At 40.9% G+C, this 21948-nt stretch overlaps 2 protein-coding genes across 4 annotated transcripts in view; both read left to right on the forward strand.

Moving 5' to 3' along the window:
• The window catches only part of LOC102203886 (protein bicaudal D homolog 2-like), a 40506-nt gene extending 36346 nt beyond the window's left edge, over positions 1-4160 (forward strand). Inside the window, exons 11-12 of one of the 3 annotated variants that reach the window (XM_005749063.2) lie at positions 77-145; positions 1856-4160. In XM_005749063.2, coding sequence (XP_005749120.1) covers positions 77-124 — 48 coding nt within the window. In that variant the 3' untranslated portion in view covers positions 125-145; positions 1856-4160. Of the gene's footprint in view, positions 1-76 lie in introns of all 3 variants that reach the window. The other 2 variants (XM_005749062.2, XM_005749064.2) reach the window with 2 other exon arrangements.
• Positions 4161-8820: 4660 nt separating this feature from the next.
• Positions 8821-21948, forward strand: part of fgd (faciogenital dysplasia) — a 52238-nt gene continuing 39110 nt past the window's right edge. Inside the window, exon 1 of the mRNA XM_005749067.1 lies at positions 8821-9157. Coding sequence (XP_005749124.1) covers positions 9136-9157 — 22 coding nt within the window. The 5' untranslated portion in view covers positions 8821-9135. The remainder of the gene's footprint in view (positions 9158-21948) is intronic.

A 21948-nucleotide genomic window follows, 5' to 3' on the forward strand; every position in this document is an offset into this window, starting at 1 on the left:
AAAAAAAAAGTCCTCTCCTAATGTCTCTAATCTGTGTCTCGTTGCTCGGTCGCTACTACGACCTTCTCTCTTGTAGATTGTCAGCAGCTTGCTCCCCCAGCATCACCACTCACCCTTTAACTAGAATGAGGAATATTTTTGTCAGGTAACGTCCTCGCATACGATGTGTTTTCCGAATTTTGCCTGTGTTTATATCTCAGTGTTGCGGTGAAGGGCCTTCATTTGTGTACAAGGTTTTTAACCATTGAAATGAAGGGCCTCTCTTGTTTGTTTTCTTGGGTTGCTTGGTGTGTGAGGACAAAGCAACGTACTGTTTTAGTATTGACAATAGCTTTAACCCCTTGCAAGCTAGTATTACGCAAATAGACAAAATTTAAGTGGGGCTTGTGTTTAATAAAATCCATGTACCGCTTGTGGATCATAGACACATTAGCTTTATGATGCTAAAAGCAGGGTTGATGTGAGGAAATCCTGCAAGATTTGTTTAAAAAAAATAGCATTTTCTACTACTAATAAGCTATATATAAAATTCTCTATATTCTTAATAGGATCATGTTCAGGTTATAATCTTGCAGGTTTCTACTACAGTATTCCTTCCTCTTAAATGCATATACAATGGGCATTTATTCCTCTGAACACAGGGAATTATGTCCGCAGTCAACCCTGCTTGAGTGCGCATCCGTAAGCCGCAGCACACAGCATGGAGACGAGGCTATTGTACACTTTCTGAAAAAAGAAAAAAAGCGCAGCCTCCTTAGAGGTCAGTCACTCCTATGTTTGAAGTTCAGTCAACTTACAAGTGCGGTATATTCTGTTTCCATCAGTTTGCGCTGAGAAAAAAGGTTTAGGGAGTAGAGGAGGGAGAACTAATCGTGTTGTAAACCAGCTCCTGAGAGAGGAGATAAGAAAGCTAAACGTGCTGGTGAAGAAAGCCAGATGTGTGGCTGGATGGGGAATCTAATCCAGGGGTGCTTTTCGTTACGCATGCTTATCTCCTTGGGAAAGTTTATAATTTAAGGAATTGAAGATCCTACCATGATACTTAGAGACATGAGAAGAGGCTGGCATAGCGAAAAACACCCCGTGATATTTTTTTTTCTTTATTCTTTTTCTGAGGGATAAACTCCCGCTGATATTTGGAGGAAAAAAAACCTTGAGATTGGTTGCTCGCTCAACCAGAGGACATTGATTCAAATTAGTTAAGCTCCCAACCGTATCCCTTGTATAGGTTATGTGGATTTACTGAGCAGTAGATGATTGCAGGATGTGATTGTGACTAGAATCCCCTCTCCTTAGATAGACTAATCCCCGCTTGGTTCGATCTAGTTTGAAATCAATGTCTGGCTTTTTTGGTGTCATTGCAATATGCCACCTAAAATAAAACAGCAAAGCTCCTCCTACCTCTGCCTGCAGGCTCCTCCCACATCACCTCTAAGTTTTACTTCACATGATTCATCTTGTTTCTGATTTAAAAGTAAGCCTGCATGTCAAAAGCATAACCCATTTTTCATTTACTTGCATGGCTAATGAGAAAGACCCATCTCCTTTGGTGGTGAGATGTGGCTTCAGCTCTGTCCTATGAATGAAAGTTCATGGTACTCGTGAGTCACTGGCTTCCTAACCGCACCTGCGGGATGATTTGCAGTGAATGCGCTTTCACACCAGAAACGAAATGTCCATACTGGCCGGCTTAAAGTTCCTAACATCGCTTTCTGTTGCTTTGACTAACCAACAGCCGCCATCTTACTTTGTCTGCGTGGACTCCGCTGCTGTGACCTTGTAAACAGTCGCTCTCAAATGACCAAAACCAAGTGCTAATGATGCTCATTATTTGTTTGTTTCTCCACTTTTGCAGTAATTTCAGTAATTCTGCACGGACGACGAAGTACCAACACAAGGTCCATTCTCGCTGCTGATTGAGTTGGGCGAAACGAGTTAGCGCTACTCTAGGCTATTTGGACTTGAAGAAAAATAAAACGGCAAAAACCTAAGTACAAACGTTAAGCACAGGTTTTTAATTTGAATCAATTGTCCTCCCCTTTTCATTTTAAAATTCTGTTATATTATGCACATTAGGATCACACTTGGTCCAAATTGTGGATGCCTCTGCTGGAAGCCATTTTTGCCTCGCAAGTACAGTGAACTTCTTGGCTTGTAATTGGCCAATCCCTCCGAATCCTCTATTGAGAAGCCAAGGGAGATGTGGTCGTTTCTTAATCAACAAGCTGTTTTTGTTTGGTTTTATCTCTTATTTTTAGTTTATCGTTTTGTTAATCTGTGCACTTTCATTTTATAGGATTATAACATGCTATTATTAACCTATAGGAAAGCATGGTAGTACAATGGTTTGTTGAGTTATCCAATATAGGTTGGAGGACTGTAGTATTGTAAGTCCTCCTCAAATATTTGAATTTAAACAATACGCACTACAGTAAGGCTCCACAAACCACAAATGTACTATGATGACTCTGTCCTCAAGAATTTATCCATCAAATAATCATTTTAAAATCCTTTTGTTACATCGTGTTATGCTGTTGCTTTTATTTTTCATATGTTTGTTCTACTGCCATGTTCTCTACAAAAATCCAGGGTGATCAAATTCTGGGGTTTTTTCATGTATTTATTATTCCTAGGAATAGTTCAAAAATTACACTATGAAACTTGACAACGCTCTGACTCAAATAGGTAAGTTGTGTCTTGGGAAAAATTTGCGTGACGACGATATGTGCTTTTCCTAGCTTCTTACCGAGGGCGTTCCACTGAAACGGGATCGCTGGCTTTCAGAATTCTTTGCAACTGCGACAATTAAAATTCCAAATTGGAATTGTTTCATTCTCTCTTTGTTTATTGTGCCAAATCTTGGTACACCGTTTAGGTTGAAAATGAGAAAAAGAATCGGAAAGAAGAAGAAAAAAAACTAAGAAAGGTGCAGTTTGGGCCATGGCTCTCGCCGCCGTGCGAGAGCCGGGGTTTTGTTTTTCGGTTCGTTTTAGTTCTTCGTTTCTGACCAGTAGTGCCTTTCATTGTTTCAAGGGAGAATCTTAGACTAGTCTTTTATGTTTCTGTTTTTTATATATAGGTGAGGACTTTGGGTTCAAAATGACTGTGAGCAGCAATAAGCGCAAAGGGAATTTTTCCCCCTTTTCTGCATGAGTGAGGTGATAGTTTTGAAATTAGCTCAATAAAACTCAAGTTGTATTGAATTCTGCAGGTCAGTGATCCCCTCGAGAAATTCAGGGGTATTGAGAAAAGTTTTTTTTAATTTTATTTTATCAAACATTGGGAACCAAAAGAGATCCCTTTGGCCTCCTGTTATTGAACAAAGTGCTCCAAGCATCTTTAATGTGTTGGGGTAGATCAGTGTACTATTGGAAACATCTATGTATCTCTAGCTTTGTTTGGTGAAGGTAATGTGATATCAATAGTATTGTTAAAAATGTGCAGAGAGCGCATTTTATCTTTACTTTTGTCTAATTTGACTTTTTGTTTGTTTTGTTTTTTTTATTCTTGAATCTTTTTTTACATCATCTTTGAGCATGGTGTTTTCAGGAAACAGAAAACAAGATTAGCATCAACAAGCTTGAATAGTGCCATTATAGCCAATGCTTGTTTGTTGAGGCGTTAAAGTTACCAATATGGATAAGAAGCTAACAAAAAAAAGTGCAATTCAGATACTGTTTTACATTAAAAAGAGAAAGTTTTCTGTTTGCTGGAAGCGATAGCATTGTGATACTACAAAAAATAGCTGTGCAAACTTTATATTGTCATATTGTGTTTCAGTATTGATCCATAATGAGAGTTTGATATCTTTATATGAAATAACGACTTCACCTGTATTTATTTGAACTGTCATGCAGTACTGTATTCTTATCAATAATGTGCATTATGATTAGTGGCATATTGATTACAGCTAAACGTCATATGCATGTTTCTCAGTCATGGGACCTTTACACAGAGTTGAAAACAAACATGTTAAAACTTTTGTCGGGGTGTTTTTAAAAGGGAGAAAATAAAAAATTAGGGCTTGGGGCGGGGACCAGTTAAGTCTGATGTATTACTGCTGAACTAATCCTATGAAAGTGTTTTGTTTGTTTTCTAGTGGAGATGGTATGTCTGTGTAAGGGTAGTCATACTGGCTAAAATCAATAAATGTGACTTAAGTTCCAGCGTGTTTCAGTGTTGTTATTTATAGCTGCTCCACAGCTGAAGCGGATGAAAGGGTTAACCATTGAAGTATGTGGTCTGCAGCCCTGGAGTCTCCTCATAGCGTTCCCAGTTGGAAGCCAGGGGAAGGGGGAACTTCCCAGCTGTCCAAGCGGCTCCAGGAACCTGATCACATTTCACACAATGCATAAAAACACCTCCACCAAAACCCCCCCGCCTCCCCCATCCCTACCCTGTCTGTTCTCTTAAACCTTGCCCCTCCCTCCTCTGCCCCCTCCATTTCCCGTTTCTTTCTCCCCCTCTCCTCCACTGTCCCTCCCTCCTGGAGATATGCCCAAGCACTGATTGGTCCCAGTTTCTTTTTTGACCTTTGGTACACCCAGCATTTCCTGCCGAGGCTCTGGAGGCCGGCTCTCTGCTCAATTAAAACTGCTGTTATTTTCTTGGTGTTGATTTACAAGAGGAAAGTATGAATGTTATTTTATGCCATTTAAAAAAATCTACACATTAATGACAATAAAGGGGAAAAAATTAGATTTTTATTTATGCAAATGAAACCAAATAAATGGATGGACTAACTGTTATTGATCCATTCACTTTAGAGGTCAAAATGTTGTATGAATGTTTTAAACTTCATCTATAAGCGCTCTGAATGTGCAGATTACTCCAAACGAAGAAGTGAAAAAGCACAAGATTGACCCTCTGAATAAGAGAGCTAAAATTCTATACTTTGAAAGCTCAGATGCTCTTAGGTACTTTAAAACCATCTTTTCTGTCCACCCAGATCAAGTTTATTGTCAATATTAAGTCAAGGCTCCCTCTCTTTATTTTGTTTTTCTTCTGGTTTGGTTAATTCTGTATTTCTTCCTTTTAGAATATTCAAATATTTATTTTTATTTATCATTTTAGAAAAACATCCGATTCTCTCTATGACAGGAGTGTGAGCTATTCTCACACTCCTGTCATTGTTCATTCTCCTCCTTTAGAGCTATGTGGGCATTTCTCAGATTGCTTCCAAAACATTCCTACTTTCTGATGAAAGTAGTTCATTTAAAGTCTCTGATAGACATTTAATATTTAATCCAAATAAAAGGTCTAGGAAGAGTTACGATCTTATTTCGCCTTACGAAATTGTGGAATATCATCTTGACACGTTGGATACAGTTTACCAAAAAAAAACGCTGGCAATTTAGCAGTAGCATGTTTGCCTTGTGCCCTACACCGTTTGAAAATTAAGACAGCAGAAGCAGAGATACTCTTACTCTTGTCCTTTCCACCACTGCTTTTATCAGAACTAAAGTATGCAGACCCATTTACCTTTTTGGTAAATGTATTAAAAGTAATGTGAGCATTTTTAACAGTAAATTTATAGCACTTACTTACTATATCAGTGTTTTGCTATTATTTATGGGGGGCTGCTATGCATTAATGTGTAGGTTTTGGTATTCAAATTACAATAAATGACTATGTGATATAGCAATTACTTAGTCGTCTTCTTCCTTTGAGGAGCGTGAAGCACTGAAGTTCTGCCTGTGAATAAGTGCACTAGAAATATAAAGAGGCATAAAATATAAATCCTCAAAGTAGACACACCTAGAATTTGTATTTACATGCAATACTTAGGAAATGTAATCATTTACATTGAGTCAAAATAAAAGTAAAGCATCACTGATCAGTCCACCCTACAGCTTTGTCCCATTGTCAGTCCTATATATAATATATACTGATTTCAGGTTTATATATAATAAACCTGAAATAAGTTATTATTAATGCTTAGTTGTGTCACTAAAAGACAGTGATGTGAATCAGTACACTTAAACCAAGTGCTATCATTTACCATTCATGTCCTGCAGATTCTTCAGCATCAGAGAATTAATGATAGCCAGTCAGGAGAAGTCAGCAATGACATCACTCCAGTAACAGTGGAGCTTTTGTTGGTGCCAGTCTTCCATTATCCCCCCCCCCCCCGCCTGAGGAAATATGGGTCACTACATGGCATCAGTCTTGTTCTATTAATACTCAGCTGCTGCGATTATACCCAGGATGAAGAAGGATTCATGCAGCAGAGCAGCTGTTTTCACTACTCACTTGATGCACTATCTATATTCACCACCTGGGGTCCCCATGCTACAACTGTTGACGTCTTTGTGAGCTGACCGAGTAACTGTAACTCTTCCAGTAACTGTGAGAGCTGCAGGCCTTAAGGGGGAGAGGGCGCGCTTCTTTGCACTTACAAAGAGTCTCCTTTATGAGTGTGCTCCGGGGCTGTCATGTGATGAATCCATGTGGAGCCTGAAGGAGCAGAGAGCTGTGATCAGCTGGTCTGAAAGAGCAACGGCAATCATCAACACCGCACACGCCTCGCGTGGATTCAAACACACACGTTAACACATTTCTAAACAACCCCACCGGAGGAGAAATAACACCAGCGAGAATCTTAAGCAATTTATGACCTGTGGAGTGTGAGCTCATCTTCACGATGAATTCAAAAATTCCTGAGTCCTGACACTGGATGCAGGGTGTGAGCGTCCTCCCTATTGTGACTCATAGATCTGTCTGTAGTATCTCCACGCAGCTGCTGGTGTGGTCTCAAAAAAATGCAGCTTCGCCTGTGTCAAACAATGAAGTGTTGATTCAATCGATACCAGGTTTTAATTTGCACCTGAAAAAGAGTGAACAAATGACGACTGGCACCCAATTCTGGAGTGTGATTATCATGTGATTGGGACATTTATACCACGGCACTTTCAGATGAGTGTAAAAAGCTCTGTGGAGCTCGTGTCACACTTATCTATGCTGACTTTCGCACCAAGCTTTCTGCTTGGCTGCTCATCTGCCACTCTGCTTTTCTTCCTCTCTTCATCCTAATTGCCATTTTTCACATCCTCCTCTGTCTCTCACTTCCCCCAGTCTCTCATTTTCCTCTTTCCTCCCTCTCTCTGAATGCAGTTGTTTCACTCTGCTCTGTGGTTTTGAGTGGAGGAGCCCCGGGGAAGCAGAGCACAGGATGTATCCCAGAGGACTGTTTGGTGCTCTATTTTCTATGGACCAGCATGCCCTAGAAAGACTGTCAGACAGGCCGAAAGACAGGCAACCCCATGCACCCAGGGGCACTGGGCCCCCGATCTATTTAAAAACACAAATCCAGTCATCCACAAAACACTTGGCCTTTTAGACTCTGCACTGACATGTTCAGAACTTTTCTCTAAAGCAAAGAAAACGTACAAAGTTACAGTAAAAGAAGAATATTTTGCTGCTCTTGTGTCTTTAAAGTGGAAAGCCGAAAAGTGGAAAATGTGTGACTCAATAGTGTAGTCACAGAGGTCATATACATGTGGGAAGAGAGGAATGAAATATAATGTGTATTCACTGCTTATTAGAGAGGAGCACAGGTCAATGAAGCAGCCTTCTGCCTGGCAAGCAGCCAGACAAAGAGGTGTTATCATTAGAAGCCCTGCTGTTGTCTGTGTGGATCTGAGGCTCGTGACAAGTGTGAAGCACCAACAGTGGCCTTAAAAGGGGTTAATGGTGCGTAGCTGAACAGACACAAGTTTCAAATACGTGGGTGGGAGGCTGCACAGAAACACAGAGCGAGGGCTGTGGAAAGTTATTCGCTACAGGATCCTGAAAATTAGGGAAAAATAAAAAAAAATTAATCAAAATGATCACTGAGAAGCAACACTGATGCGCTAAAAGTGTATGTGTTAAGCACAAAATGAGTCCATACTACTATAATCCCACAATATTAATACATTACTAGCTCGTGCAGTTTCATTTTTTCAGCCTACAGGGGTTGGGCGGTATCCAGGGAGTTAAGATAAATCTCATGGATGTGATATGAGTAAATGTTACCCTTGTTTTCTCGCTTCATTACTTACATATTAGACATGTTTATCTTTTGGCTCGTCTGAAACGTTTAGACATTCAGTACAAGTACAAGAGTAAGAGGTGTTGAAGGAAAAAAGTAGTCAAGCTACATATGTGCTTCATGAGTAAATGTTCTTAGTTATATTTAACTACTGCAGACTGCAGACACCCCCGGTGACCTTTCCTCATCGACTGTATCATGTGGAGGTTTAGAGTTAGGACATGCTTATAATATCCTTATAATATGAGAGCTTAACTTCTGCAGATCCATGATTTGTTTTCTGCTTCGGTTCCTTGTTTCCTTCAACAAGCATTCACCGAGTCAGCAGATGTTTGATGAGACAGAAAAACCAACTGAACCAATTAAAAGATGAGGAGAAAGCCTGCTCAGTGACATGGAAATGCTGTGCCAGTTAGTATTCATGTTCCAGGAACTATTTCCTAGCTAATAGGCAGATGTGGGGATTTCAGAGCAGAACCATCTACTGAAATAGGCCTCATCCTTTTCATGGCTTCATGTGACAACTCATGCCTCTGTCCCAGGGCATGTGAAATGCACAAGGATAGAGGGTCTACTTTTAAAAACGGACAAAAAAAGAAAGAAAAATGATAAAACAGTGAGCCAAAAAGAAGAAAAAGAAAAAACAAAAAGCTTGATTAGTTTGTAAAAAGATCAAATTATCTTTTTTTTCCCTCCAGTGCTTAGCTTTCACTGCACTCAATGAATGGGGTTGTAGTGCTCGCGCCTCGCACCGGCGGGAACGCGCATTTTCTTTTCTTCCAGCGGCACAGAGGAGAGACTTCTGTCTGTCAGAGGGAGGAGAAAGGACTATGTGGAGGAATATAAACCTCTTGTTCTGCGCAAAACTGATTCGGATAACGTCTCTCGCGTCTGTTAAGAAGCCATGAAGTCACCATAGTGGGTCTGTGTGTATTTTTTTATTTTATTTTAGTCGGCGAACAGGAAAAGTGAAGCTCTTAAGTGCAGGCGCTCCTCCGAGTTTAGCCCACAGTACGCTGGATCCACGGCTGCTGCTGCTGCTGCCAGTTGCTCCGAGAAAAAGAAGATTTTAACAGAAAGAGGCGAGAAGAAGTTTGTGCAAAATGCAAGGAGTTTCAGCTACCGGTGAGTAAAACGAATAACTGCGAGCCTCCCTCTCTGTGTCTTTATTAACCCTCTGCGGTTTTCAAGAGTTGTTTCCAAATGGCTACGGCTGGTATTGCGCACAGGGTTTGAATACCAGAATGCTTTTGCCAGCTGTCAACAGGGCAGCTGCAGGCCCGCATCAGCCCCACAACAAAACTCAGAGCTTGTTTGCTCGTTTGTCGACTTTATCCGCATAACTGAAAAGAGGTATTTCTGTTGTATGGGAGACTGAAGCTGACAGGGCAGGAATAGTAGCGAACCAGTGCCAAACCTTGAGTGAGGGAGCTGTGACCTCACTGCTGCCCCTGTCTGACGCGCCCCTCTCTCATAAATATCCCACACACGTATGTTTAGTAATGAGTGACCGGAAATCAAACACCGCGTTCTAATAATGATCATAAGAAGAGGACTCATTTATTATCCTGCAGTAGTGTGTGTGTGTTTGGCCATAAGAGCTACACACTTTCTTCCAGGAATGTGATTTAAGAGGAGGGGGGAAGTGTTTGCTATCTGAAAGTGTTGCAAGTGTGTCTGTCTGTGCAGCTATGTGGCTGGATGATAGAGGGACATCTTGGCCTAAGGGGAGTGACAGTGTGTGGTTTCCTCTTTGCAGTGTGGGCAGCCATGTTTTGATGCTGAGATCTTTTGAGAATCTTTCCTGCATTTCTATTTCACCACGATCAGAAGAAGAAGGAGGAGGAGGAGGGGGGGGGGGATTTGTTTTTCTTTTCTTTCTTTCTTTTGTTCATCACACACCGTGTCCAGATCATTGTTCCTGTGTCATGCATTTTGCTTTGCATGGCCTGGAGATGACAGATCTGGGGCATTAGACTTCATATTCCTATCAAACAACCCCAAAAAGTTTACTGCCAAAGTTCGTGCAAATCTCAAGATCTTTCACAGAGGCCTGGGAATGAAGCGCTAGCATGCAGACAAAGAAGAGTATGGGGGAGGGCATATGAGAGAAAGAATGATAGAGATGAAGTGCTGATGGGACGATATGGAGCTGCAGCAGAGGTGAGCTATGCAGACAGGAAAAAAAAGAGCGTGTTTGCTGTGAGACTCAGGGGAGGAATCGATCTGCTGTCCTTCTGGCTGACTTTCTTTTTTCCGGCAGTCCAGCAGTGTATCGTTTCTCTCCCACACACATTCACTCCCAAGGCCTTGCTCCCTATTTATTTATTTATTTATTTTGCAGTTCCCTCTTTCTCTCCCACACTGTCCCAGATCAATCTCTGCCCCGCTCTTCCACTTTGTGGCCGCCTTAAACAGCCCCCATCAAAACACACACAGCTCTATTGCTCATCGCAGCTACCATCAGATGAAATACCTCCCCCCTCCCTACTTCCCCAAAATATATTCCTTCCACATGGGAACCCCAACCGGCCTGTGCACTCTCTAATGCTTATTTTTGTGTTTACATGATGGGAGGGTCAAACGGGTTGGAAGCTGCTTGCATCAAATCGTTGGAGAATCTATTAAAATAAACCACATCACAAATAAACTGCGGTTGGATAGATAGTGTGCCTCTCAGTTTGAGGTCTACCTCAGTCCTCAGATTGTTTCCAACTCCATAAACCTTTCTGACAGACTTCAGTCTCCGTCTTACACTCCCTTTGCTGGTTGAAAAATGGGAGGACGTCTCCCTCACAGATGGAGGACAATAGTGGTTCACGTAGGGCAGCTGGATGCTCCATCTGGCTGTTTAGGTTATTTGTTATTAACAAAAGCTATTGGGCTCGTGTGGGCTAATGTAAACATTTCCCCTCCATGTTAGATAAACAAACAGCAGAGGAGTTATGGTGAACGATGGTGCGATTTATATCTGCCCAGCAAGAAAAAGGGGGAATGGCCATAAGTTATTGTGAGATTGAGCCTAAAACCTCAAAATTAAGCTAAAGCAGCATTTTTTTAGTGATCATATATTGAATGTAAACACCAAGAGGGTTTTTTAGAACTAGCTGTTGATCTCCAAGGAAGGAGTTTCACTTTCCAGGCATGAATTAAATATCAATATTTACATTTTCCACTTGCTGTACATCTCTTCTACTTTTACAAGTGCTGTCTGACTTGGGTTGTATGTCGCCTTACGCGCTGATGACATCTGTATCTGTAGCCTTCGTGTTTCCCTGCTGTCTGTCTTTGTGTCTCGTTCTTTTCCAGGTGCACACTGAGCCTATTCCTCCAAATTTGGCAAATTTGGCCTCAGTAATGAGACGGTTAGAGATTGGTGGTCACTGTGACCTCCCATCTGTGCTACTGTTTCGAACATCAAGGGAATTTCATTACATTTGACCACAAATGTTCACTTGAAATAAATCATAAACTGATAGGTGAATATGATTAAAACAAATGTCTAATAGGGAAAATGCATAAATCATAATATGTTGGCCTGATCCCAGGTCCCCCTCTTGGACCCATCTAACACAAACTAAAGTAGGGTTTCCCCTTTCTTTTGGGGGTCAGTGGTTGGTGGTCATCTGCCTCTTCAAACAGAGACGGAGGACAATTTGAAGGTCAGCATCACTGTGACAACATCATTTTCTGCAAAAAGAGAGACATGGCCATTAATCAGTGCCATAAGTCAGTTACAGAAGGAGAGACGGATGTAAACGCCTCATACAAGTTGTCATTTGATCCAAGAATTGATTATAGCTACTTTACAAGGATGCAAACTTTAAGGTTATTTATACTTAATCTATATTGCTCACGGTATAACAGCTCACAAACACAGCAGGAACAGTGAGGAGCTAAATCCGAACATACTGTCAGTTTCTAACACATGTATCTGCGAAAGATGTGACAGGTCTTACGAATTTGGATGGAGTCAGCAGCTACTATCACTGTACACGGGGCTGTTTATAATGAAGGCAACAACTTGCTGATTAATACTAACCAAAGACAAACTCATAGTATTCCCGTAGGAACCAATCTCAAGCACATCCTCTACATCTCTCTACTCCTCCATGTCTCTTATCTGTGTGTATGTGTGTGTGCATGTGGGGAAGGCAGCATGACTCAGTTTCAGGGCCATGCAGAAGCTTCGGGCGGCTCTTTCCCGGCCTGCCTGAGTGTCACATTGATTTCTCTAATGGTGGTCATGTGTGGGTCCCGCTGTTGCAAAGACTTCAGCTTAAACGACACTCAAGTTTTGCATTTGTGTGTCAGTAGAAAAGAGCCTTCAGAATCCATTGACCCCCTTTTTTTTTAAATCGGGCACTTTTATTTGGAAAGCCTTTTTTTCCTACACTACATCACATGAAGGATTACCCATTTAAAGTTGCATCTGCACATGGTGTTTTTTTTTCCCAGTCACACATAGAGATACACTTCTGTATTAAACCATCTGTCCACTCAGAATAAGTAACAGCTTTTTGTGCACTGCTAAATGGTGTGAAAGTGTAGCTTTACACATGATAAGATAGTTTAGCTGGTTTGCTTGTGTGACTTTGGTAAGCGTGACTAAGCAAGAGCCCATGAAACACTTTTACAAAAGTATCGTGACTTCACAACACAACCTGATTGAATCTAAACAGAACTGCGTGGGATAAGAAACTGGTTTGCTTTGGTATGGTTCATAGTTACTAGTTACAGTGAACAGACTTTCTACTTCTATTGAAGCTCCTGCTTAACAGGTTCTCCCGTCATTTCCGGGCTGGTTGCTTTGAAAGGTGTGTTTTGAATCATGGAACTGTTGTTACGTGAATAAGCATAGTTACAGATACACGAGAAATCATTAGTAAATAAAATAAAAAAATCCACAGCTGTCCCAGTTTTATTTATTGTTATATCTTTGCAGTTTTGAATTTGTTGTGTTTACTGGATTATCAGTTTAGTTAAAAACAGACAGTAATACCTACCTAAAAGAAAACAGCAAAAAAACAAACAAACCCCAAAAACCTGGTTATGTAAGAGAAAGCTGTAACGAGCAGTGACACAAAAGACACTCAGGGGTGCAGCTGCTGTGTAACAAATGTTCAAACTGCACCTTATATAGTGTAACTGTGCGTGACAGCTCACCTGTCTGACATGTGGAAAAAGTGTCTGTTAGATCCCGACCAAACCTGTTAGTGATTTATAAATATGTTATTATAATAATGAAGTTGGCTAATGAAAGATGCTGCTATTATGGTGGTAAGTGCATAGTTTTGCAAATTCCCTTTATATGTGGATCTCAGTGTATGATGTTGTAGGTGTTTAATGAAATTCAGTGTCTATAAATAGTAAATGGACTGGTTCTTATGGCACTTTTCTACTCTAATTGATTAAGTGATTGATTGGTGTTTAGTATGATTTCTAAATGTCAATCCCAATTTCAACTGATTATTACTGAATTTTATTAATCTAACCTGTCACCGATTCTGCTTTTGCAACCTTTTGGTTTGTGATAGATGCCCAGCTATTAAGAAAAGTAAATGAGGTGAAACGTAGCTTACATGAGAATTATTCACGCCTCTTTTGCTTTGTTGACGCTAAAATGCGCTGATGTTCAGAATTGATTTTGTAGTCTGTTTTGAGAAAGCTTGTGTTTTTCATAAAGGATGGGCTTTGAGGCTTCCTTTGATTTGAAATGATTTGTTTGGGCAGCGAGAGACAAAGAGGCTAAAAGCAGGTGGAATTTGCAACTCTGCATAATGTTTTCTCCATTTTATGGCAAAAATCTGACACATACTCATTCTCAGGCTCATTCTGTCATTTTTGAAGGTAAGAATGAATTTCTCCGGAACGTTAATGTAAAGGTCTGAAAATGGCTTAAAAATCTTCCCTCTTTAACAGAGAGGTAATAGTTCTATAACTAGTACTAATAGTACTATTACTAATTACTATTACTTATGAGATAATTTTGTTTGTGTTTGCATTATTGTATCCACCTACTTTACACCGGTGAAAGTAGAATAATTAACAGATGTTGCACTATGGGATCACACTGCTTCCAGAGAGTGTTTAGAGATTAGTGAGAGCGAGCTGCACTTTGATAGTGAGTATAGTCGAAGTATTGAGTCAAAATTCTGTTTGGTATTAGGATGTTTCTGATCAGAGTAGCAGTTCTTCCTGCACAAACTGTTTATACTGGAGGTCTCTTGGCTTAAAGTCTGGCTGACACACACACACACAGAAGGCGGAAGTGACCTAGTTTTCCTAAATGGTACCAACTGTTGAGGCCTTCTATAAATGAGTAGAATAACTTGGTGTCACTTGATAAACAAGTGCCATGTTAGATTCTGAGAGACTAAATTAATCTCATGCTGCTAATCTTGATGTGTCAAACTGTATGCAAGCCAGATGCATGTCTGAAGAACTTCTGAGAGTGTGTACGTGTGTGTCTGTGCGGGATTTATTGAGTTTAACTCTGCGCTCGCTCTCAAAGTGGAAGAAAAAAAATTATCTGAAATCAGCAATTTTGCTTTGAGATATGATCCTAGAACAGTAGGCTGACTCACCCAAAATGTCTGTCTCGGTCACAGGAATAGAAGGAATGGAGGTCCATTCCTCAAAAGCCTTTTGTGTCTATCTGTATCTTTGTCTGTTCTCCCGTCTGCTGTCTGTCTGGATTGGACCTACCCTGATGAGGGGGATTTTCCTGGGAAAGTCATATGGAAAGAAAAAAAAAGGCTTAATAGTAAAAGCATGTTCCATTATATCTCTTTCCCTTTGTGTGTGTGGTGTGTGTGGTATGTGTGTGTGTACATTTTATGAGTGGAGCTCCTTTTTAGCACACTGAAGGCATTGTGTTTTTCCTCCTCTGATCATCAGAAGAGCAACCTCTATGAAACTGTGGCTTCCTGTACACACTGGGGCGAGGCAGGGTATCTAGAGAGGAGAGAGGCGGGGAGAAAAGGAGCAGGGAGGGAGAGAAAGAGAGCCAGGTGGAGTTCACCTCTAGGTTAGATGGTGAGCATCAGCATTCGGATACAATTGTTCAGTCGAAGGTATAAAATGGATATAGCCAATATTCTGTTGTCTACCAATCTAACAACTGAAAACAGCCCTCTTCAAGCAATCTTTGCTAAAATATACGATTCCTGCCTGAACATATAAATTCAGAACCTGTTTGGAGCAGTTGGCTGCTTCTGGTTCTTTCCAAAGCCCAGCCAGTATGTACTGGTCTGCTATAATTAGCCAACTAGGGATATACTTTCCACTTTATTAGGTACACCTGTGCAATTGCTTGTTTATGCAAATTTTGAGCCACGTGGTTACAACTCAGTATGGATGTAGGTATGACCACGACCTGCTGAAGTTCAGCTGAGAGTCAGGGTGGAGAAGATCTCGGTGACTTTGAATATAACGTGGTTGGCGGTGCCAGACAAGCTGGTCTGAGTACTTCAGGGGCTGCTGACCTGCTGGGGTTTTTGACGCACAGAGTACAGTCCAAACAAGAGAAAATAAACAGGGAGCAGCAGTTCTCTGGGCAAAGATGCCTTGTTGATGCCACAGGTCAGAGGAAAATGGCGAGACTGATTTGATCTAGAAAGGCAAGACAGTAAAGACGCAGAAGATCATCTATGAGTTTGTGAAATGCATTTCCCACCATTTGTTCTTTTCAATATTATTAAAAAAGATTCAGTCCAAACTCAAACTCATGCAAGAAATCTAAAAACAGTGGAAAAGGTCTAGAGGTGCATGGAAAGATGACCTTGAAGGGAAGGTTTGAGATCATCTAAATTGGATAATTTAAATGTTTAGGTATTTTTCCCCTCCTTAAACAAAATAACAATACAAAATATTAAATACGACCAGCTTTCGGGATTATGTTAAACCTTATTTAAAATGTCCAGTCCAGTTTAGGGATGCACTAGTGATTTTTTTCTCTCTCTCTATTTTATAAGGATTTTCCAGAAACTCACTGAATCCTGTTATTTCCTCCCACGATTGTATTACTTTATTTGGCCCTTTTTCGTTATGAGCACGGACTGTTATAAAAACTCTCTGTGGTAGTGCTTTCAAGGACGCTGCTGCTGAGAAGCAAAAATAAGCCAATCAATAACCAAACAAGGACATGTGAGTTTGGTTATTTCTTCTACTACAGGGTTGCTGCTTGTCCTTGAGCCATAACTCTTTGTGTTTGTGCACTGGTTAATGACCATCAGCGTGGGCTCCACGTGTATACGTTTCCCATCTCAAAGCTCCAGATGTTGAAATCTGCACCCCAGTGAAATGACACCAGTGGCTCACTTGAAGGTTGGAAATCAATCTAAAACACAGACGTGCCTTAGAGAATGGTTAGCAAAGCAAATAAGTTGTATATCTTTTGGAAACCCGGCAGTCCTTGATCTTTCAGCTAATTTAATTCCTCAACAATTCCCACCCTCCTTCTACCCCCCCCCCCCCCCCACACACACACACACACACTCATTCACCTGACGTCGCCATGAACCATGTTGTAAATGTCTTCCTAAGTCTTGCTGATTGCAGCCAACAAAGACAGCCTGTGTTCAATTCTCCATGCTCTCTCCCCTGGGTGCCCTCCCACCCTACACCCCCCTCTGCTCTGCCCTTCTGTTGTTATTAACCATTGTCTCTCTCCCTTTCCTCTTCCTTCCTTTAAGCCTGTGTATTTTTGGTCCCTAAGAACGAGCTCAAGATTCTGCAACTAAGAGCTGACGCTTATTTGACTTGTTTAAAAAGTTTTTTATTCTAACGCCTTCTTTTTAACACTGCAGACACACACACAGCCTCAAGGCCTGTCAGTCAGCAGAAAAAAAGTCAGCTTTTTCTGCCTCTGTTCTCTTCAACTGTCTTCCGCACTACCAGTCTTAGACTGTCACAGAGTAGCTCCTTTTTGGATGCCACGGCTGTTTGAACAGGGCTCTTATTTAGTCCAGTATAAGGCGATACCAAGTGGGAAAGTACTGTACTGTCTGGAGCCTTTCTGTATTGGATGTATGCATTTTAAGGGTCGTGACCCCAGCTGCTATGACAGTGTTTCTGTCTGTTAGGAGAAGAGATGCTGCTTTCACTCAAACAGCTTTGTGTGATGATTTGTTATGACTGCAGACGTGTCTGCCCCAGCGAAACCCGGCTGCCTTCAAAGCCCTCCTGTCACTCGAAATATCACCAAAGAAATGAAACTAAGCAGGAAAAGCTGCTTTTTCTTCGTAACTTCTTTTTTAAGATCGAATTTTAAAATTTAGCAAATTTGGTTGTATTGTTGCAATGCTAAGTGCACAACTGCTGTGGTACCACTAGGTGGCACTGTTAGGTTACTCCTGGCGACCTCCAGAGCTGATTAAGAAGAGAGCATTTCCTAACCATACTCTACAGCCTAGATTTAAACAAATAAACAACGAATTTTTTTTCAAAATGTCTGAATTTTTGCTTGTTATGTGATAATTTTATTTCTTAAATGTATTTTTAAGAGAAAAAAATAATTATTCTGTGGGGAGAAAAAAGAGCAAAAAGCAGGTCCTGTCTTTCTGGATTCATTCTGCATCATGGCTATAACCCTAAATACCTCAGCAGAGTTATGAAGACTTCCCTTCAGTGACAAGACAAACAGGAAGACCTACAGCAGATCATGTGGCTGTGACAGAGCACATATGTAATCATCACTGAGTCAGTCAGTCTTATAAGAAAAGACTGAATACCGAGACAGGCTAAGTACTGTTGTAAGATCTTCAAGGTATTTAAAACAACCTGCCTGCCAAGTCGCTATGGAAAATGATCATAAGCCAGAAGGGCTGGAATCTACTGGGCCACACCATATTGTATTTGTTCTCATTTCTAATACTTACAGTCTTAGGGAACATATGCTAAAAATAAATATATGTCTAATATTTGGAGATTCAGGTCATGAACATAAAAGCAGTGGCAGTGCTGTCTACGCTGTCTGCGGGTTCTACACAGATCTGAAGCTCTAGTGACGGAGCTGCTCTCGTTCTGGGTGACCTCGAGGTGCTTCGCACTGAAGGTCACCCTGGCAACAGCCGGCTGATTCTCGGCTGTCTCCTCTCCTTTCTTCTATCGTAGTCTGCCCTGCCCGTCGGCCATTTATCTTGCTGTAGTGCTTTGCTTCTGTAATGACTTTGTGAAACAAGATATCACTGTGATATTGGAGCAATATCCGTGCTCCGCCTTGCCGCTTTAATGGCTGCAGTTCGAAATGACTTGCATTTTTCGACAGTAGTTCTGAATTTTCACATCCTTGCGGTAGGATGCATCACCTAGGCCCTGCCTTTGTTTTGAAAACATCACCCGGGGATTTGAACTGATGAGTTTACGAGCACTTAACTGTACTGCCCTCTCCCAGCATGCCTCACCCAGCCTCAGCTCTCATCACAGGACAGTCATAACACCCTGCACCTAATGAGGAGATGAGAGCCACATCCACACAGATGGATCCTGTTCCTGTGGCCTGCTGTGGATAATCTTTGTCAAACAGTTATTTCAGGTTTTGCCATTTCTTTTCGTTTTGTTTTGGGGACTTTTTTGGGGGGAGGGGGTTGCAGCCCTAATTCACTAACAAGCTCTTCATTAGATTTACATCGATCCTGAAAGGTCAAAATGCAATAAAACAAGCCGCCTCAGGCTGCTCAGCATCTGTGTTTTTGCGTATGCATGTCTGCATGTGTGCGCACATCTGCGAGCAAGCGTGCCTGTCAACTGATTCCCTGAAAAGCGTGTTCTCTGTAGGCTGCTTTAGGTGCCCGAAGCAAAGTTGTTGTAATTAATTTCTTCCAAAAGGACCCTTGAAATATGAGTTGTGTGTACTCTGGATTGTTAAACTGTCGTCTACCACGGTGCTGCTGTTCAACAGTGAATGATGAGTCTCATTAAGCTAGGAGCGCCACACACATGCTGGTCTTCTGCAGCGTGACCCCGCTGATATGTCTTCTTGCGTTCAGCCGGTGAAAAAAAAGCGAAACAGCTAGACGCGCATCATCTTCGGCTAATCTGTTTGCCAGCTGGGAGACTGTGCCAGCAATACACTTATTGGGAAAGCTCTCATAACCACAACAAGCTTCAACCCTATTACAATAAGTAGCTTGTGGGCTCGGTTCTCTGAATGACACTCAGAGAAGGATTGCATCATTCTTGTCTCTAATCCAGTAGAAGAAATGTGACTGAGTGAGTGCTACTCTCAGTTTCAGTGTTTGAGATAGCTGAGGTATAAATATGTTGACTCATTCACAACCAGAATTTGCAGATGCTTTGCATTCTGCAGGTCACTCGCTCCTGTTGGTGATCGTAGTATTAAAGTTAGCAATCTCCAGATATTTGGTTCTCACGTAAATAACTGCTTCATATTTTGGGTCACAAACATGCAAAGAGGCAGTTGAACTGTAAGATTCTAAATGACAGACTTGATGAGCAGATTTGACATATTATCTTCCAGGTGAGACTGTAACGATAAACACATCAAGAGTTAAATGGTGTTGGTTCAGTGAAGCATGGATCATTTTTCACATCGCCCTTTTGGCTGTGCTTTACTTGCACGTGCACAATCCATCATGTCATACAGCTACTGGTGACAAATGCCCTTGTCTTAATGCATGCTAGAGACTTTCTCATTTGACATAAATACATACACGCACACAATCTTAAACATGATGCAGATCTTGAAAATGGAGCTCATATTTTTGCAGTTTTATGCCTGGCAACAAGGTTGTTTGTGACGTTGCTCTGCATGTTTGTTGTGCTGGTGAAGCTAGTTGCACCACATCATCATCCTCCCTCTAGTTGTCTGACCTCACATACCTCATGTTTTCATTTCATTTTGTGCCAACTTTTTTCCTTATTTGAACTATTTATTTTGACTCTTTCTGTTTCTCTTTCTATCTCTGCTGCACTGTAATCTCTACTGAGCCGTGCATAATCACAGGCCATCTGGGCGCTGTAGGGAGAGATGAGCCTGCAGCTCGTCAGATGACCAAACCCATCGTGGGTGGATAGAAACTTGCGTGTGCACTGCATCCTAATATACACACATGCACACAATCACACCTTTTAATAGTTACAAACCATCACAGGGCTGTACGCTTTCATCACACCTTTTAAGACCATAATCAAGGACATGCACCCTGAACAACGAACTGCATTGTTGCACAATGGAAGTAACTGCCGTGGTATTTGGAAACAAATCACACGTCTTTCAGCACTGTTTATTGATCTTACATGGCCAGAATGTTATGAATGTTTGTTGAAGTTGATTACCGGTAAGCTTTAAAGCATCTCTCCTTTCTTGTTTTTAAAATGTAGGGTTTTTTTTTAAAGACATTTTTCAGATGTTTATTTTTAGATGCATTGACAATTGTTGGGAGGCTTTGTTTGCACTTACAGCAACATAATGATGTCTTCATCACAGGCCCAACACACAACCCTGTGTTATATACATAAATTATGTAACTATAGGCACTAATAAAGTGACAAATCCCATTAATCCAATGTTGCCATTATACAGATTTTAAAATGTCATCAAACAGTTAGTGAATCTCTATCTCCTTGCAGTATTATCTGTATTAAAACCTGATGGATTTGTCGATAATACCAGCTGATATTATCACACAGCAGTTACCTCTGCATATTTGATTTGGCAGTTTTTTATGCAAGATGTCCTTCCTGATGCAGCTCTTGGGGTCAGGCAAATGTATAAACCACTACACAATGAAGTCCCATCAGAAATCACATTTATAATGACCAAGGAATGAAAATGAAAAAGGTGAAGCAAATAAAGGAGAAACACCCTTCAACCATGCTGAGTGTTGATGTTGCGTAGTCCACCAGAGGAGACTCAGCAATTTGGTGAGAACAGTTGGATAATTGTAAATAAGTAAATAAATAATAAAACAGAATGAATATTAGGGAAATTGGCTCATGTTTCCTGAGTATCGACTGATATACTGGAGTCACCAAATATCACCTAATATCGACATTAGTCTTAACAATCCTATATCGGTCTGCCTTCATTTTTATTAATATATTTTGTATTATTACATAACCTGTTACAACATAACATTTTAAGTGCAACAATATTGTTGAATAAAAGCTGGTGCTAAATCATAGATTTATTTCTCTACTTTTTTGTTTTAGACTTCATTTCCAGTTCAGCATAAACATTCCCTACAGGTTTTTTTTTCTATTTTCATTCATTTTGGGAATGTAGTATCTTAACTATTCGCCTTTTTCTTTTTCTTCCTTCTTTGCTGTGCACCCACAACTGCTAACATGCCCTAAGGCCAGGCACCCTCAGACATCATGGGACCAGCGTAGAAATATACTTTCTAGAGCTCCCCACCTCCATCTGCTGCAGTCTTAATAGAATGTAACAGCTGTTCTAGTGCATCGTCTTTCTGTCTGTGGTGGTGGGGGGTTAACATAGATACATGGATTATGCTGGGCTCCAGCCTCTTTGTAATTCAGATAAGACCTCTCCACTCCTGGAGATAAGTTTAAATATTAATAATGAATTAAAAGATTCTCCTCTGGGTGAAATATTAATGAGCTCTTCTTTAAAGAGAGCCTTTGACTCCTAAGAGAGGAGGGATGACATTGTGCTTGTTAGAGTAATTTAAAACATCTCTTTGATTTTTTTTTTGTTGCTGCTTGAGGATGTTTAAGGACTTAAGGCCAAGGTGAATTTCAGGGTCAGTATTTGATCTAACAGATATTTGGAAATGCCCATTCAAGTAGCTTTTGAACAAGGCTAAGTGACGTATACCAACAAAATCTGACACATGAGCTCAACTGTCTGTACTCATAACTAGAATCTGAAAGCTCTAATTGATCCTTCTATTGAATCTTTGTGAGTGCAGTTCCCCTTTGAGAAAGCT

This window comes from Pundamilia nyererei, unplaced genomic scaffold (assembly GCF_000239375.1).
Source record: "Pundamilia nyererei isolate P.nyererei 1_Seehausen unplaced genomic scaffold, PunNye1.0 scaffold00236, whole genome shotgun sequence".
In the NCBI taxonomy this organism is placed as follows: domain Eukaryota; kingdom Metazoa; phylum Chordata; class Actinopteri; order Cichliformes; family Cichlidae; genus Pundamilia; species Pundamilia nyererei.